Here is a 19846-nt window from a genome sequence, read left to right as displayed (position 1 = left end):
GAACAGCATACAAATTTGGAATAGCAGTGTAATAACAGGATAATAGCAGAATTATAACACGATAATTTTTGACTGCTGAGCTTGAAATTCTTTAATCAGGATCATAATAACAATATTAGGAATGCATTTTCAATAATGTATTGTGATGCGGCAGACTTGACCGACATCTGGACAAAATATGTATTTGACATTGTAGCATTAGACAATATGTCTAAATAAATCTGGGCATTCTCTCCGGTTCTTAGTCGAACAGTAATGATCGCCTGCACCAGCCCATCAGATCAGGACTTCATGGAAACCCTGAACACACTGAAGTACGCTAACAGAGCTCGCAACATCAAGAACAGGGTGATGGTGAACCAAGACAAGGCCAGCCAGCAGATCAGTGCACTCAGGACAGAGATCGCCCGACTACAGATGGAGCTCATGGAGTACAGAACGGTGAGATCAGAGATGTCCTCTAAAAACCCTCCACCTCCTCCAGCACCACCTGTCTACATCTGCTACAGGATTTATTTAATGTATTTCTGTTGCTGCTGCAGCTTGTCTGACGGGCCTTTAATGCCGGATTAATATGCTTAAATATTGTCAGCTAAACAGTGCTAACATTTGATATTATTATTATTATTTATTATGTCAGGCTTTACCAATTCAGGGATTGCAAACACCTAGATGTTCATGATGAAATTGCAGATAACTTGTGAAGTAGAAATTTCTGATGGGTTAGCTAATAAATAATTTTGTGTTTTATTTACATGAATTGTGCAGGTGAATGTTAAGAAAATGAAGTATGTGTGTGTTTCTCAGGGGAAGCGCATGGTTGGAGAAGATGGGCTGGAAAGCATCAATGACATGTTTCATGAGAACTCAATGCTGCAGATAGAGAACAATAATCTGCGCATGCGTGTGAAGGCCATGCAGGAAGCCATCGACGCTCAGGGCGCTCGGCTCACGCAGCTGCTCAGTGAACAGGCCAATCAGGTGCTCTCCAGAGCAGGTACAGCACGGCAAATACGGCCAATCAAAGACTTTGTAAGATGTATGATAGTTGTTGACATAATTTGGACTATGTTTTCAGGTGAAGGCAGTGAGGAGATTGGAAATATGATTCAGAATTACATCAAGGAGATTGAGGATCTGAGGTATTTTTATGTTTTTACTGATATCCTACTGTAAACGAGGCTAATATTATAAATCTATACTTTTTTGTACTGTCTGTCTAATTATCTATCTGTCTGTATATCTAACAATCATCTATCTTGTATGTATGTGTTTCATCTTCTGCCTATCTATCTATCTGTCTATCTATCTATCTATCTATCTGTCTCTCTTTCTGTCTGTCTATCTATCTATCTATCTGTCTGTCTGTCTGTCTGTCTGTCTGTCTGTCTATCTATCTATCTATCTATCTATCTATCTATCTATCTATCTATCTATCTATCTATCTATCTGTCTATCTATCTGTCTCTCTTTCTGTCTGTCTATCTATCTATCTATCTATCTGTCTGTCTGTCTGTCTGTCTGTCTATCTATCTATCTATCTATCTATCTATCTATCTATCTATCTATCTATCTATCTATCTATCTGTCTGTCTATCTATCTATCTATCTATCTATCTATCTATCTATCTATCTATCTATCTATCTGTCTGTCTGTCTGTCTGTCTGTCTGTCTGTCTATCTATCTATCTGTCTCTCTTTCTGTCTATCTGTCTATCTATCTATCTGTCTGTCTATCTGTCTGTCTGTCTCTCTATCTGTCTGTCTCTCTATCTGTCTGTCTCTCTATCTGTCTGTCTGTCTATCTATCTATCTATCTATCTGTCTGTCTATCTGTCTGTCTGTCTCTCTATCTGTCTGTCTCTCTATCTGTCTGTCTCTCTATCTGTCTGTCTGTCTATCTATCTATCTATCTATCTATCTATCTATCTATCTATCTATCTATCTATCTATCTATCTATCTATCTATCTATCTGTCTCTCTTTCTGTCTATCTGTCTATCTATCTATCTGTCTGTCTATCTGTCTGTCTGTCTCTCTATCTGTCTGTCTCTCTATCTGTCTGTCTGTCTATCTATCTATCTATCTATCTATCTATCTATCTATCTATCTATCTGTCTCTCTTTCTGTCTGTCTCTCTATCTGTCTGTCAGTCTGTCTGTCTGTCTATCTATCTGTCTATCTGTCTCTCTTTCTGTCTGTCTATCTATCTATCTATCTATCTATCTATCTATCTATCTATCTATCTATCTATCTATCTATCTATCTATCTATCTATCTGTCTCTCTTTCTGTCTATCTGTCTATCTATCTATCTGTCTGTCTATCTGTCTGTCTGTCTCTCTATCTGTCTGTCTCTCTATCTGTCTGTCTCTCTATCTGTCTGTCTGTCTATCTATCTATCTATCTATCTATCTATCTATCTATCTATCTATCTGTCTCTCTTTCTGTCTGTCTATCTATCTGTCTGTCAGTCTGTCTGTCTGTCTATCTATCTGTCTATCTGTCTCTCTTTCTGTCTGTCTATCTATCTATATATCTGTCTCTCTTTCTGTCTGTCTATCTATCTATCTATCTGTCTCTCTTTCTGTCTGTCTATCTATCTATCTATCTATGTCTATCTGTCTCTCTTTCTGTCTGTCTATCTATCTATTTATCTGTCTATCTGTCTCTCTTTCTATCTATCTATCTATCTATCTATCTATCTATCTATCTATCTATCTATCTATCTATCTATCTATCTATCTATCTATCTATCTATCTATCTATCTATCTATCTATCTATCTATCTATCTATCTATCTGTCTCTCTATCTGTCTATCTGTCTGTCTGTCTCATGTACTCTACATTTCTGTGTGTATTTCAGAGCCAAACTTCTGGAGAGTGAAGCAGTGAATGAAAACCTGAGGAGAAACCTCACGCGGGTGTCCAGTCGTCCTGCTTTTTACGGATCGTCTGGAACATTCTCTCCAGCCCTGCTGGGGCCGGACCCGAGCCAAGAGACCTCCGACATCATTGAGATCGCCAAGAAAGATCTGGAGAAACTGAAGAGGAAGGAGAAGAAGAAAAAGAAGAGGTAATTAGAGGGTGAAAGTGATCTCAGTGTGAGGTGGTATCTGGAGGGGCTGTTGCCATGGTAATGGGCTGAGAGTGAGTGTGTTATGAATAATTGCCCCTCGTCTCTAGCTGTGTGAAACAGAAGCATTGTGAGATCTGTCTGGTTTCATGGTGAGCGGTATTGTTCCTTCAGATGTGTTATTACTATGTATTGAATTATAGTACAGATGTGTAATCGGTTCTTTTACCACACCTGCTAATGGTGAATAAAAAAAAAATATATATATTTTACTTTTATAAAAAGTAATAATAATATATATATATAAATTCAACATTAGTCATGGCTGTAAATAATACAGTATTGCCAAAGCATGGAATATGTGATACTAGGAATGAAAAGATCAGAATAATAGAAGAAAACAGTCTAACAGTTTAAACTTAAATAAACAGTGTAACAAATTAAAACATGTTTGAACATATGAGACCAGTGTTTGACATATAAACACACACACTGTGGTCAGTTACAATACACACACTACACGTATATATTCCCAGATGGTATTTTCTTGGAAGTTTATAATATTGCAATTGTTGGTTTACATAATAGAAATAGTGAAACTATTGAAAATATATATCAGAAAGGGATGAAGCTTGCTGCAAAATGGCACTGTTTTATACAAACTGTGCAAACAAACTACATTTCCCATCAGTCCAAGGAGGAAAACACAGATCTCACCTCTAATGCATAACACTTGCTCTCCATTTTGTTGAATCAGTTCTAAAAGCTTCATTTATTTGTGATATCTTTGTAAAATGATTGTTTGGTTGTACGTTTTCTCCCCACAGTGTTGTGTGTTGTTTTATGCAAAGAAGGACTAAAATAACTAGGGGAAAACTGCAAAATATATATATATATATATATATATATATATATATATATATCTGGGATATCATATCAGCAATAATGTATTTTAATATGAAGTGTCCTTATCAACATTGAACATTTCCATGTGATCAACAGCCGTCTTTACTAATGTGTGTACCATACCCTCTCTATCTGTCTCTCTGTGCTCCTCGTTTCCTCTCTTTCACCCTTCACCTCTGACCTCTGACCTCTGACCACTGAAGACTCCAGCAGTTGCTGAGCGACAAGAGAGAGGAGGATGGGGATGAGGAGGAAGAGGTGGAGGAAGACAGGTTTGTCCCTGTGTCTCTCTTTCCCCTCGCTGCCCTCTATATTTACCCATAACCCACTGGGTTTCATCTCCGCTTGTAATCTTTTCATTCTGATCGTCTCTCAGCAGGTAGTTTCCAGCCAAGAAAATGTTTATGCTTCATTTGTGTACTTTGATTTATTATTATTATTTTTCAAATACACCTTAAAGTACTGGGTGAATCTCACAAAATCTTATGAAAACTTGTCTGGTGACATTTCACCAACTTTCACCAATTGTTAAATTCAGCTATTGGGCAAGGATTATTGATGTAGAATATGTTTTATAAGTACTAATAAACAGCCAATACTTTATGTTAATAATACACATGCTAACAAGCAGCTGAGAACTGATCCCTCTACTAAAGTGTTAACCAAGTTTTGTATCATCTGTTTTCAAAAGAGCAAATTTAGTTTACCATTTAACTTTTCTGTTGCATCATGTGTTTCTGTCAGAATACCATATTTCCTTCCCTCCTAATTCTCTGTTTTGTTTCAGATAATCTATGCTGCTTACAAAAAACAAAGCATATTTTGAAAAGCATTACAAAACAGATTTTAATTTCTAGTTTTGTTTTCCCCCTGCAGTGCCAACAAAGATGAAACTCATGACGGCGAACAGAACATCAGTGAGAGAGAGCGGTTAGAATCCACCAATCAAGAGCCAGAGATGGTATGATTGACAGCCCACTTGACCTATCAGAACACATGTTAAAGATGGAGCTCATCATTCAGTCTTTGACATGAAATGGTTTCCCTCAGGAGACCAGTGACCGTGAGGAGGGGGATGGAGAGGAAGACGAGGAGGACGTGGAGGAAGAGGACATGGATGCAGAGGAGAGCTCAGATGAGTCTGACTCTGACCTGGAGGAGAAGGGTACTATATTAACTTTGATTCATAATTGACTGCTTTTAAGAGATGTATTCTAGTAGTAAAGCTATATGATAATATAAAACGTGATTTTAGTCAGTCACTACTATCTAATTTCAAGCAAAGAACTAAAAAAAAAAGAGTTTTGATATTTTGTAAATATAGTACAGATATAGCACTGCTTTATAAAACCAACTTCAATTTGAAAATGTTGGCTGTTTTAATGTCGTTTCGTAAACGTGTTTTTATTGTTGTTGCGCTGATAGAGGACTTCCAGGCAGATCTGGCCAACATCACGTGTGAGATCGCCATCAAGCAGAAGCTGATCGATGAGCTTGAGAACAGTCAGAGACGTCTGCACACGCTCAAACAACAGTATGAGCAGAAACTGATGATGCTGCAGAGCAAGATCAGAGACACGCAGCTGGAGCGAGACCGTGTGCTGCACAACATGGGTGAGGAGGACACAGATAATACATGATGCTCAGCACATTACATTCCAGCAACACACCATTTTAGTTTTCACATCTGCCATATGTTTAACCAGAAAGTAATGGACAGAGTTTTGTAAAGTGGACATTGCTGCCAGATTGGAGGCTGGTAGTTTGAGGGAGGGGTTTAAAAAATAAGCAAGTTTAGACTTAGTTATTGACGTTTAATGAAAGATTATGTTTCTTTGGGAATGCAATAATTCACAATGAGTTTTGTTTCTTGTCTTTGTTTATTTGTTTGTTTTATATTGTTTTTTATGTTATGGCTTATTTTTGTTGCGATGTTTTGTGTTTTTGTTCTGTCTTATGTTTTGTGGGGGGCTGTTTATTTTGTTTTGTTGTTGGATGTTTGTTTTGTTTTGTTTGGTTGTTTATGTTGTATTGTTTTGTTCTGTTTTGTTTCTTTCTTGTTTTGTTGTGTTTTGTGTTTTTTAATATATATTGTTTTGTTTGTTATTTTGTTTTTTTATCTTGTTGTGTTTCGTGTTTTTTATGTTATTTATATTTTATTAAATTTTTTTGTCTTATGTTTTGTGTGTTTTTTATTTCGTTTTGTTTTAGGCTCTGTGGAGTCATGCTCTGAGGACAAGACCAAACGGATAAAAGCGGAGTACGAGAAGAAACTCAGTGTCATGAACAAAGAGCTCCAGAAACTACAGGCGGCTCAGAAGGAGCACGCTCGCCTACTGAAGAACCAATCACAGTACGAGAAGCAACTGAAGAAACTACAGCTGGATCTGGCGGAAATGAAGAAAACCAAAGTGAGAGTCACCATGGAGAGACATGGCTGTGTGTGAATCACTGAAACATGCTGAATCACCATTACAACATAAAGTATTTGATTTACCAACAGCGCCTCCTAGTGGTCCACAGACGCAGCACCCCTTCACCAACATACTGCAGAGATCATTCAAGTATTGGCGCCTGTCCCTGGGCAGGAGTAAACTAAATTATCAATAAAATACCATACAAATTAAACACAATAGAATGGAAAAAGTATAAAAACATTAAAAAACCATTACCTTGTATAATCAATGATCACAAACCTGCCTTTAATAATCTGTTCAAATGTAATTTAAACTGCACAAAGTCAGTACACGGTCTAATATCAATTGGTAAACTATTCCAATTATTAACAGCTTTTACAGACATAGCTGATTGTCCAAAATCTGTTTTTTCTAAAATGGGCTTCACAGGAGGCTCTTGTTTGTCTTATGCAGTCATTGCAGAAAGATTCTTGCAGCTTTTGCTGAGAGTTGACTCCGTATAAACTAAAAATTTCTTATTTGGGGTGTAACTGTACAAACTATTTTTTTTACATGTTTTTCAAATGTTAAGTGAGTGTCTAAAATAACTCCAAGGTATTTATAGTCTGATACAGTTTGTAATTTTTCACCATTTACTAATATATCTGGTATAGCCTCCTCAATCACCTCAAGTTTTCTGGACGTTTAACGATAAACAACACTGATTAAACCAGTCTGAGATTTTGTTCATGATAGCAGATAGTTTTTGTGATACCTTTTAATTTGTTTTAGCATGTAGATATATCACATTATCATTATCACACTCAAGTACAAACTAAAAGGTAGAGGTCCTAGTATGGACCCCTGAGGTACCCCTGTTGAACAGTGTCTTGTTGAAGATATATGTGTTTTAATCCAGGTGCATTGTTTCCTTGATGTAAGATAAGACTCAATCCATTTCATTGTTTGCACAGAAAAATTATAATGTGTTAATTTAGATAATTAAATTATTTACATTTTTGCAAATCAAGAAACACCAGCAGCAGTTTACGTAGAGTGATGTTTAACAAAACCAAATTGCATAGGGCACAATAAATTATTGTATGGTAGTTATTGCAAACGAGTCCACACTCTGTTCTGTCTGATTAATTTGTATGGCCTGAATCCTACAGCTAATCCAGAATTGAAATGAGCTGACTGTTGCTATGGTGACTGTTGTCAGGTGCGTCTGATGAAGCAGATGAAGGAGCAGCAGGAGAAGAGCAGGATGGCCGAATCCCGCAGGAACCGAGAGATCGCCACACTTAAGAAGGACCAGCGCAAACAAGAGGTGCATGATGGGAGAATAACACTAATGCAGCATCCAACATCCAACTGACAGTGAAATGTGTTCTTCTCCTGTACAGCATCAGCTAAAACTGCTTGAAGCTCAAAAGAGACAACAGGAACTAATCCTGCGCAGGAAGACTGAGGAGGTAAACACTCCCCTCAATACTGTACCTCCAATGTGTGACTCATTGATATGTGTCTATTTACACAATAATATTTATTTATTTAAAATATATTATTAAGGTTATACATTTCATTTTTAAACATGCAAATAACCTGAAAATAAAAGTCACTTGCTTCGATAATTTTGTTATACACTTAAAAATAAAAATAGTTTTTGGTAACTGAAATAAAGATAAAAAAATATATAAATATTTGATAAAAACTTAAAAGTAATAAAATACAATAAGAATGTTGCCCTGGCAAGTAACTGAAATAACATAGAACTAAAATTATGAAATAAAAACAATAAAGCACATAACAAAATTACTAAGATTACAACTAAAAATAAAAGCTAATTTAATATTATAATGTTATATAAATAATACTAAAATAGTAATAAAACACTGACTACTTTAACTGAAAAAAAAGTATATTTTAAATGCTATAAAGGATCAAAAACTAAAACTGTACATAAAATAAATATTTAAGCTAAATAGAAATATAAATAATATAAAATTCACAAAACAAATAACCAAAATTCTTAAAAAAAAACACTTTCATATAATAAATCTGAACATTATAAAGACTTAATACTGTATAAGTGAAAAATTACTATAGAAACGTTGATCCTTCAATTTGGGTTTTTAGATATATTTAATTGATTTTGATAATTTAATATGTTGATTATTTTCTTAATCTCTCAGTTCATTTTGCCAAGTTAAAAAAAGGCGAAACTGCATTTTCCCCAAAGTTTCCTGTACTGATTGCTGCTGTGTCTCAGGTGAGTGCTCTGAGGAGACAGGTGCGACCCATATCAGGAAAGGTCACACGAAAGCTGAACCTGCCGGAGGCAAGCCAGGACCTCTCTCACAGAGCGCCTGCAGGTCGCACATACTCGACCCCCGGAGCTCCTAATGGAGCCAGGTACATTACACAGGCTTCATGTGCGCTAATGTGTCTACTGGAGACCACCTCGTTCTGCAGTGACAGACAACTGTTTGTTTTAGATTGTACCATCGCAGGCCGGCTGGGGTGTACTCTACCCGAGTGGCTCGAGGGAAATGGCAGAGTCTGGAACGCCGTATCTCCGATATTATCATGCAACGCGTGACCATTTCCAACATGGAGACCGACATGAATCGTCTTCTAAAGGTAAGCATCAACCTTTTACCTACTCAGCAATGTTAAATCTGCTTTAATGACAATGTAATTGTGAGATAACTAGTGTTGGTGAAAGTTACTTTTAAAGTAATGCATTACAGGATTGCGTTACTTTTTGCGTAACTTTTTTTGGATTGGCTGGGCATGCTTATTTGCTTTTTAATAATGATAAAAAAAATAAAAATCATAAGTTATTTTTGGCAATTGTAAAGGCCCTTTAACACAAAAAGTTAAATTAATAAGCCTCAGAGCTGGCAGTGAATACATGGTAAAACAAACTAACATGCCTTACTTATTTGAAAAAGTAACGCATAGTTAAAGTAAATAAAAAAAGTAATCTGATTACATAACTCGTTACTTGTAATGCGTTAGACCAAAACTGGAGATAACATTTACTTAAAAAGAAAAATAAGGCTGTGTACAAAATTGTTCAGCTTTTCGTCATTTGAAATCCCTTTGACAGCAACGTGAGGAGCTGACGCGCCGGCGGGATAAGATCAGCAGAAAGAGAGAGAGACTGCTAGCAGAAGAACCAGAGGTAGAAAAAGATGTTCAGTCTCTGAACGAGGAGCTGGAGTCTCTGCTGGCCAACATCGACTACATCAACGACAGCATCTCTGACTGCCAGGCCAACATCATGCAGATGGAGGAAGCCAAGGTCAGGAAACTCTCTATCAGTTTATTTTATGATTAATTTAAGGTTAAATATCGTGTTTGAATGTGCTAAACTGTATGCTGTTATGTTTAATATTAAAACAAATGTAGTTTGCTTATATTAGATGTATTTTTTGAAAGATGCAATCATCACATTTTGCACACTTAACAACCACATATGAACTAGGTCTGTGTGTCATATGGCAAATATCTGTCACGATTTTTTGATCAGGATTGTGATTTCCGTTTTAATCACAATTTTTCTTTACACACACACTTTATATTCATAAATGCTTCTTTCCTAAATGCAGTTCTGCTTGACCACATATCTGAAGTAGTTGTGTAGTTTCACTTGTATTATGAACACATTTTTAGATGGAAATGAAATTGCAAAAAAAATTATTTCAATTTTGATACAAAAACTAGTAGCCTAACTAATATTCGGTTTAAAAATGATTAAAGAGAAAACATTTAGGGCCCCCTTAGTCGTAATGCGACGCAAGGCACCGCGCAAGTGTGTTTGCTAGTTTCAGTCCGGCGCCGTTCTCATTTTCCCGTCCTGCGCCACGTCATTTAATTAGCAAATGCATTTGCGTCCATTTGTGCGCCTATGGGCGTGCTGGTCTAAAAAAGAGGTTTGTTCAGGCGCATTGCTATTTTAAGTATCTGAATATAAACTGCGCCATAGACCAGCTCAAACCAGGTCTAAAGTCAATGGCGCAATATTTATTTTTTATTTTTTGTTATTTAAAGAGTGCGTTGGTAGAAAATTTGCCTCTGTGCGGGTCCACATTGTGCATTGACTTTGCTTATAACACACATGCCAAATATTAAAAACAAAAGGATTACAGTGTAAAAGAATATTATTGTGTAGGCTACATAAATCTAAAAATGTAATGATGGATAGCCATTGCGCGTATTAGAATTTGGCTACCTATTTGCAATTCAGCCTATTACTACTTATAATGATAAATTAAATTCTACTTCATCCCACGCCTTCTTCCTGTATAAGATTCCTGCTTGTCCCGTAGATGATCTACTCACTTGAGAAATGTTCAGTTTTTACACCAACAAATTCCGGTATGTAAATAGCGATCCGCACTGGCGCGAGCGCATCTGGCTCTTAAAGGGTTCAGTTAAATGATTCTGAATGATATCACTGACATTAAAGGGGGCATATGATGCTATTTCTAGTTTTCCTTTCTCTTTGAAATGTTACAAGCTGTTCATGAATAGATAAAGATCCCTAAAGTTGCAAAGACTAAAGTGTCAAACCCAAAGAGATATTCTTTATAAAAGTTAAGAGTTAACCATGCCCCCCTAAAACAGCTTGTTCTAACACGTCCCCTAATGTCTACGTCACGATGTGGGAAGATTTGCATAACACCGCCCAAATGTTCATGCAAAGAAAGTTTGTTGCCGCCGCCGAAAGTTGGTGTTTCATTGTGAAAGCAAAAATACTTGACGATTTCAAATGTAAAGGATTCGCCACTGATGATTCAAACGCGAGTTTTGAGCAGTGTGAAGTAGCACTTGTTGTTTGTCATTTCTCAGATCACAAATTCAGACATAGCTTTATGTTAACATGGTCGATGCAACGCAACATGTGAAAAGGTAGTATAAATCATTATAATTCATAATTATGTCTCCACTGGATGAAACAAATGCCTCATTTGTAATGGGGTTTATTGGTTTTGTCTCGTCGTGCCAGTGTTCTGACGATTTGTGCTACCCTCTCAAAGTTTGACCTCTCATTTACAGATGGTAGCATAATTCGGAAGCAGAATCCTTTATTAACATGTACACCTACCCCAACCCTAAACCTACCCTTGCAGTGGGATAAATGTAGTGTTGGCAGCATAATCTGATAGGTAGCATTATTTGTTAGAGCACCGGGAGACGGCATCACAGTGTTATGGAGCGTAACATTTCAGTCACAAGCTTGAGGTATTCAACCAATCACAATGCACTGGACAGCTGGCCAATCAGATCACACCTCGCTTTTCAGATTGATGAGCTTTGTTAAAATCTATGCGTTTCAGAAAGGTGGCATAGAGGAGAAACAATAATGTTCAGTATGTGGAAAATGTTTTTTTTTTTTTTTTTTTTTTTACCTTAAACCGCATAAACACATTTCATTACACCAAGTACTCAAAATAATGTTATTTTTAGCAACATCATATGACCCTTTTAAGTGCCATCACTGAATTACCCTTTGTACACTATATACTTGGCAAAACAAACCAATGTAGACATACTGATCTAGAAACAGGGTTGCCAGGTCTGCAAAACAAAAGTAGACTACTTGTTAATCAAAACTAGCCCAGTCAAGATTTTTTTTTTTTCATGGTTTTCCTCTCTGTAGGGAATCCACTCCATCAAACAACATTATAAAATTATGATCTGAGAACATTGAAATCTACGTTTTTTACTGCTTTACACATTTGTGGGTCATATCTAATCTGTGCTAAATTTGAGGAACCTTTTTTTAAATTGGGCCACCATGAATGTAAATGCAGCCTAATCCAAACCACTGAAGTTAGTATAAATAAAGTTTGACTGAATTATATCAAGGGCTTACTGTTGTTGTTCATATGTAGGAGGAGGGTGATGCTGTAGACATGTCGGCTGTGGTTGGTTCCTGCACTCTGACTGAAGCTCGATTCCTACTGGATCATTTTATGTCCATGGCTATCAACAAGGTATCCAGTCACAAAATAGTTATCCAGCTTGGTCTTCTGTGTTAGAGTCTATAAAGTAAAAAAGATCAATCTTCAAACAGTTTCATAAATTTTTCAAGCATTAGCACAGTTGTCATTCATCCTGATTGTGTGCTTTCAGGGTCTCCAGGCTGCTCAGAAGGAATCTCAGATAAAGGTGTTGGAAGGGCGTCTCAAGCAAACTGAGATCAACAGTGCCACCCAAAACCAGCTGCTCTTCCACATGCTGAAAGAGAAGGCAGAGTTTAACCCAGAATTGGATGCATTGTTGGGGAACGCTCTGCAAGGTAGGGAAACTCTTCTTGGGGCTTATCCTTTAGCACCTTGACCCAGGCCCTAGGAATTATATAGAGACCTTGACTGTCCTGCTCAGCCCCGCTAGCATGCCAGAATGCTCAGATTATGCTTTTCTGGGGCTGGTGCCAGTGTCAAATCTGAAAGTGGGATGTGCTTTTCCACACACAAAAAAAATAATATTTGGTGCCCAAATTCTGTACCCAAATCACCCTGAAATCAGTCATTTGGAAAACAAGCCTTGGCCAAGCCTCCGCTCTTGCTTTTGCTCCAGTCCCAGTAGAAAAGCACTAATAGTTACCAATTTTGCCAATCCTAAGAAAGCCAGGACTTTATGATTCTGCAAAAACTAAAAAATGCATCTGTAGACTCTAGGGCAGGGATAGCCAACCATGCACCTGAAGCGCTTCTATCCTGCAGCTCTAATCTTATTTGAATGTACCTGAACCGTCGGTGCCAATAGCCTAGTGGGGAAGTGCGCTGATATATGACGCTGTTGCATTACGGGGGTCCGAGTTTGATTTCTGGCTAGAGAACCTTTCCATTTCTTACCCATATCTCTCTCTTACTTCACTTTCTGTTTCGTCTACACTCTCTTATTGTAATAAAGGCTAAAACAGCTAAAAATAAATCTAAAAAAAAAAACATGTCTGAACTAGTTATTCACTAGTTAAGTCTTTAGGATTACTTGAAAATAATAAAAACATGCACTGGAGCAGGTTTGGAACTGACGTAGGCAGGATGTTACAGTAGTCCTCTAAGGAGCGGTATTGGCTATTCCTGATCCAGGAGTTGCACCAATTAGTTGATTTGTTCTGCCACTAGTTGATGTGTCGGCTTTGTGTTGACTAGTCATGGAGTTGTGTAAGCCAATGTCTCGCTATTCATGGGAGCATTTGGAATCAGTCTTGACTCGGATTTGACCCTCCAACTGATTCTCACTCAAGCTACTCAGGTCTGAGTCTGAGTCTGTAACTTCAACACAGAACTCCATGGTGTGATTACTTTGTGGTCTCAGCATCAGCCTTAAGTCTGGTCCACATTGCAGCTTATATTGCCCAAGAACCACCTGTTTAGAATGGAAGAGATCGTCTGAACCATAGGTCTTCAACCCTGCTCCTGGGGACCAACCATCCTGCAAAGTTTATTTCCAACCTGCTTTAGCACTCCTAGCTTGTGACTTTACAGGTGTCCTTGATTAGCTTGTTCAGATGTGTATTATTGGGGTTGAAGCTGAACTCTACAGGACAGGGGGGTCCACAGAAGCAGGATTAAATACATATGGTCAGAACCACAAGTCTGACCAGTTATGTTTTAAATAAACAGTGGCCAATCCTGCTCTCTGTTTGGCTAAAACATGCTTAAACACACCTGTCTGAACGTTTCTAGCTATGGTCCTGAAGACCTTTATTACCTGTTTCAAGAGTTTTATTGAGTTTGGAGCTAAACTCTGCAGGACATGTACCTCCAAGAGCAGGATTGTAACCCCTGCTTTAAACAAAACCTTAGTGACAGACCTACATGCAATACAATCGTAGCTCAATCAAATAACAATGAAGTAATTAGTTTCACATCAGTGCTTCAACATACAAGTTAACGATGCAATGCATTAATTTAAAAAGGTGAGCATCGGATACAAGTTGACATTTGTAATGCAATGCATCATTATTATATTTGCATATATTTGCATCAGCCTCAGTTATGGAAATACACATCCCTAGTCCCCATAAAAATGTATAATGATCAAGCAAATTAGTGGAAAAATAATAATTACTAGCTACTTTTTCGTTCAGACATCTGTTTTTTTTTTTTTTTTTTTTAAATTTGTGCTTATATACAATAAGGAAACTCTTTCAAATAATCAAAGAACTTTGGAAAAATAATTCCTCATTGTAAGCACTCACTGCAGCCAACATGCTTGGAAAACTGTTTGAATGCAGACTGATGCAAACATTCACACCCCTTTATTCCCAGAAGTGACCTAGCACCCAACCAATCAGACTGGAGCTGCCCTTTCAAATTACTGGCCTCTACAGTATGTTGTTCAGGACTAAATCAGTAGCCGAATACAGTGAATAAGTGAAACACATACTTTTAGTGGTCACATGGAAATATCAGAGAATTTTAAATTTGTGATAATGAAAAGTGTTGGTTAAAAAGGGCTAGGGTTTATATCCATGAATCCCATCATACCATAAAAGTTCATTTCTTTGTGTTACATTTGCTTTTGCCTTGATCTGGGGAAATGTATATTTGATTTCTTTGTTGCCTTTTTTCTGTTCCCCTGTTGGCCGTTTTGAAACAGAACTAGGTAACATGCCCTTGGGTGAGTACCAGTAGCCACACTCTCTCTGTAATGAGTGCATGGGTCTACCACTTCGGACTAACCACAGGCTAGCGGTCCTGTCCGCAGGTGCATGAGGCTTCTGTTCATCTGTCCACACCTCCTCTACTGGTTCTTACCACATTAAAACATCAATCCCCAGCTAGCAACATGCTACTTATTAGCATTATTATTCATCAAAGTCCGGCAGCTGGAAAACAAGTGACTCTTCCAGACCATGTATGACTAATTGTTTTCCTCCTTTTTGAATGATTTACCATTTGTGCTCCATCATTCCTCTTCTACACAACTCTTTTTTTGCTCTAACTTTGATGATAGCCTTTTTCTGGTCACAGCTGATATCAAAAACTGGTTTGGATCAGCGTTTCACGGCAACTAAAGAAACTAGCATGGTAGCGTTGTGCTAATTTCTTTTTACTACCACATTTATCCTCTTTTTTTTTTACTACCACACTCTCAAAAGCCTCTTTTCAACATAACAGATAACTCAATTCAAGAATTTGGCAAGTCGTTCCAAGGAATTCTTCTGCTGTTAATTAGATCCCCATTTGTGGTTCTTTTAATGTACACTCTCTTATTTCTTTTTCTTTATTAGAAAATGTTGATGACAGCAGTAGTGATGAGTTGACCCCAAGTCCTGCAGTAGAAGGAAAGTAAGTTAATCTGCTAATGACAAATATGTCCATTTTCATTACTGTGCTTCATTGTATGAGCAAACCTAAGTCAATATCTTTTCCCATAATTCAGCACCCTTGCCTCAGACCTCATGAAGTTATGTGGCGAGACTAAATCTAGGACTAAGGTATCGGAGAAATTACCATAATTTTACTTTACCCAAAGCTTGGTAAGCAAGAAATTTTATGTGCAAATCATTCAAAGGGTGATCCATGAGCTAGGATCAATGTGACCTTTATTGAGACCCCTAATCTCAGTTGGACTGAACCTAATAAATAACTTTGGATGAAAGTTCTGCTAAATTACAACCAATTCCTATTCCTTACTTAACTAACCATGGCCATTTCTTTTGCAATAATTGCAAAGGCCCGAAGAAGGACAACTACTCAGATGGAGTTACTCTATGTGAACAACTGTGACTCTGGCCCCGATACACCAACAAGAGACTTCTCCGTCCCTCTCCACCCAATGCATGAGACATCTGAGGGAGCTGGAGACCTGGAGTCACCTGGAAATACAGTCAGAGATCGGGACTACATGCTCCCTACTCCTGGCTTGTCCTCTAGAATGGGTAGTATGTAAGTATATAGTAATCTTAATCCTTGCTGACTAAGAGCTGAGCACTTACTAACTGCTCCACATCACATCATGCATGAACTGACTACTCCTGTTTTATGTTTACTTTACTATTTTTTTTCTTTCACTAAATGTTGTGCCTTATTAGGGCTGATCTCATCTGGTCACTTTCAGTTTACAGTAGCTGTTAATACAGATAACATCATTGAAGGTCTTCTCTAATATATGGTGTTATTCACTTGAATTTAATTGCTGTTCCACATGTTCTGAGTGGTTAACGACACTAAACAACAAAACTTTGTTTGGTACTGATTAGAGTCCTGCACGGGTTCGGGTACCCGCAAATTTGGCTGAAACGGGTGAAAAATATCCAACTGTGTCGGATACGGGTGCGGGTCGGGTCGGACACAGGGAAAAACGGGTCTAAACACGGGTTCAAAACAGTCATGTGCAAACGTAAAAATAGGCCTATGTTCCACTCCAAAAAAAATCACCACTGCGCGAACGGCTGCATGAGTCATAGTTAACAGACGTTAAGATCAGTTAAGATCAGCCAGCTGTTTTTTTTTTCTGTTGTTTTTGTTTTCAGTTCATATATAGCTATATACACAATCTGAATTAAAATGTGTTTGATTTAAGCCTATTTTAAAATTTGTGTCATAAAATTATATTGCGCATAACGCGATTGTTATAAAGGTGTTTAAACAACAATACACTTCCACTTGCATGTATTTGACAATCGGAATATCAGATATTTCATTCCATAGCTAACACATTTGTAAATATGGGCCTAATCTAGGCTATCCAGGGTTGTTGTTTTTTTGACTTTGTGCAGCTCATTTACATGCGCGCTCTGGCGCAGATCCGCCTCTCGCGATGCTCAGCTGTGAACGATTAAAAAATGGGTGCGTTGGACTTGAAGCACAACCTCAGACGGTGGTATGATTCGCTCTTTTGTTGTTCTGTTTTCTTTCAGGATCAAAAATACAACAAATGAAAGCATTTATCTGTATTTCCGACTGATGAGAACTATGCATATACATTCATAAATCAGTCAATTTTGTATTTTATTATGAGATATTTTATTCTAATGTGATCAGTGACTGATGGACCAAAGAGCACGTATTTCAACATTTGCAGTAAAAAAGTGAACTATACATTTTTCAGAAAATGCATTTAATAGCAGTATATTGAAACGTCTGTTTATATAGCCTACTCCATTAATAAAGGAGTCCAGACATTGGAAAATCCACATGCGTTTTATATTTAATATGAGGGAAATAGACATGCATGCATGCGTGATACAAAAAAATATTTACATTTTAGGTAGCAAAATATTTTTTAGTAATTCTGTCAATTACACTAAGGTTATTTCATTGTCTGCTATATATTTACTTCTTATTTATAAAAATATGGGCAATTGATAGATAAAACATTGATCAAAATTAAGATACAATGTATAAAAAACAAATATCTTTTAAAAAGAGTTTTCCATAAATAACTTCTGTATGACCTGGCAATAAAATTTGAGTGTGTATAAAAGTGTGTCTAATGTGATTGGCTTAACTGATTTGATTTCGGGTGCGGGTCGGGTGTCGGTTCTATTTTAAGCGGGTCGGGTGTGGATTTTAATTAGTGCTGCTGTCGGAAAACGGGTCGGATGCGGTTTTAAACACTGCGGGTACGGGCGGTTGCGGATTTACAAAATCGGACCCATGCAGCTCTCTGGTACTGATGATAAAAACTTTTGAAATAAACTATTTTATTATAATAACTTTTATTTATCTTGGAACTTGGACTACTAGCTGAAAATAGCATAGTAAAAGCCATGGGGACTACTTATCTAGCTGGAGAAGCTGTACACAATTTTTACAAGGAAGTGTGGTCAAAAATAACACGAAGGTGATGATGTACAGCAACGGGCTGAGACAAATTGTATTGCTGTGTGTAAATGATAGTCGGAAATCTGTGTTGGAAATCTAAATACAAAAAGCCAAATATTTTAAGCGACTTAAAAGTGTTTAGCTTTTTTTGCATTTACAAAAAAAACATGAATTATAACATTTCGTTTGAAAAGTTTACCAACTGTGAAGATTTTTTCAGGTTTTCTCTAATAGTTTGCTGGAATTTGTAGATGTATTAAAAATATGTGTCTGCCAAAAGTAGGGGATATTTTCAAAATAGGTTTTCAGAAGTATCCAATATATTTAAAATATCGGTTTGTTAGTAGTCAATATTAAAAATATCTGTTTGTCAAAAGTATCCGATATATTTAAAATATCTGTTTGCCAGAAGTAGCAGATGTTTTCTAAATATTTGTTTGTCAGAATTAGCCGATATATTCAAACTATCTGTTTGTCAAAAGTAGTGGATATTTCCAAAAATAACTGTTTGTCAGAATTAGCCGATATTTTCAAAATATCTGTTTGTCAGACGTAGCCAATATATTAAAAAAAATCTGTTTGCCAGAAGTAGCGGATGTTTTCAAAATATGGGCCAGCTGTTGCCTAATGGTTAGAGACTTGTAACCCAAAGGTTGCAGGTTCGAGTCTCAGTGTTGAAACTCAGTGTTTCCTGGTTGCTGGAGCAAATAGCAGCCAACTACGTGTGTGTGTGTGTGTACGTGTGTGTGTGTGTGTGTGTGTGTGTGTGTGTGTGTGTGTGTGCGCGCGCTCACCATAGTTAGCCAATGTCATGCCTTTCACTTTTGTCTTTTGTTGTAGATATTTTGAAAATATGTGTTTACCAGTTGAGGTAGATATTTTCAAATTATCTGTTTGTCAGAAATAGTGGATATTTTGTGGATATTTTAAAATATCTGTTTTGTCAGTACTTGTGGATATTTTCAAAATAACCTTTTGCCAGTAGTTTCAGATGTTTGTCAAACAGCTATTTGCCAGTAGTAACAAAAATTATTGAAATACCTGTTTGCCACTAGTTTCAGATCTTTGAGTCAGTCACCACAGAATTGTTTTCCAGTTGGTCTGCATTATTGCCAAGGGTTTGTTGCAAGTAACAGTGAAGTGCTACAGACATTCTTGCAACCGTAACTGTTAAACCCACCTCTGGAGTTTAATCAGCATTTTTAGTTTTAAAGAACAGTTAATGTTGTGTTATTTGTGTTTTTTATTATGCATGCTGTCCATTTTATGTTTGTCTTTTTTTTCAGTTCTTGTGTTTTATTTTATATTTCTGTCTTTCACGTTGCAAATGGATCTTAAAGTAGCAGCTCTGGCAACAGACTTCCAGCAGGTGGGCAAAAGAGAGTACCAGAACCATCCCCTCTGTCTCGCAGGAAGACTTTTGACAAGGGACAAGCCGTGGCTGACAAGGCCAAAGACAAAGAGATCACACAGTAAGAGCTAGCATCCCAAGAGGCAGAAAGTTACTACTGCAGTTTTGGAGATTTTGGTGTCTGCCTGTTTGTTTGTTTGTTTTTTAAGTTCTTCTTTGAAACAGAATATTGCAAAAAGTATACATATGTAGAAAGTTTGGCATATAAGATAAGAAAAAACAATCAGGTTTTGGAGAAGCATGTTCTCTGCATCTTAACCT

General features: G+C 37.1%; 1 protein-coding gene across 8 annotated transcripts in view; it reads left to right on the top strand.

Annotated features, from left to right (window-relative positions):
- The window catches only part of LOC128014342 (kinesin-like protein KIF21A), a 56178-nt gene that overhangs the window by 22647 nt on the left and 13685 nt on the right, over nt 1-19846 (top strand). For 2 of the 8 annotated variants that reach the window (XM_052597834.1, XM_052597842.1), the window contains exons 8-28: nt 246-441; nt 808-997; nt 1079-1142; nt 2865-3074; nt 4184-4252; nt 4857-4941; nt 5031-5145; nt 5406-5594; nt 6192-6391; nt 7599-7706; nt 7783-7851; nt 8649-8791; nt 8875-9019; nt 9492-9686; nt 12283-12384; nt 12524-12689; nt 15002-15022; nt 15636-15693; nt 15788-15842; nt 16082-16293; nt 19515-19646. In XM_052597834.1, coding sequence (XP_052453794.1) covers nt 246-441; nt 808-997; nt 1079-1142; nt 2865-3074; nt 4184-4252; nt 4857-4941; nt 5031-5145; nt 5406-5594; nt 6192-6391; nt 7599-7706; nt 7783-7851; nt 8649-8791; nt 8875-9019; nt 9492-9686; nt 12283-12384; nt 12524-12689; nt 15002-15022; nt 15636-15693; nt 15788-15842; nt 16082-16293; nt 19515-19646 — 2724 coding nt within the window. The remainder of the gene's footprint in view (nt 1-245; nt 442-807; nt 998-1078; nt 1143-2864; nt 3075-4183; nt 4253-4856; nt 4942-5030; nt 5146-5405; nt 5595-6191; nt 6392-7598; nt 7707-7782; nt 7852-8648; nt 8792-8874; nt 9020-9491; nt 9687-12282; nt 12385-12523; nt 12690-15001; nt 15023-15635; nt 15694-15787; nt 15843-16081; nt 16294-19514; nt 19647-19846) is intronic. The other 6 variants (XM_052597835.1, XM_052597836.1, XM_052597837.1 and 3 more) reach the window with 6 other exon arrangements.

The sequence above is a fragment of the Carassius gibelio genome, chromosome B25, assembly GCF_023724105.1.
Source record: "Carassius gibelio isolate Cgi1373 ecotype wild population from Czech Republic chromosome B25, carGib1.2-hapl.c, whole genome shotgun sequence".
NCBI lineage: Eukaryota > Metazoa > Chordata > Actinopteri > Cypriniformes > Cyprinidae > Carassius > Carassius gibelio.
The sequence above is the reverse complement of the archived record's forward strand: the minus strand, read 5'-3'. Positions and strand labels throughout refer to the sequence as shown.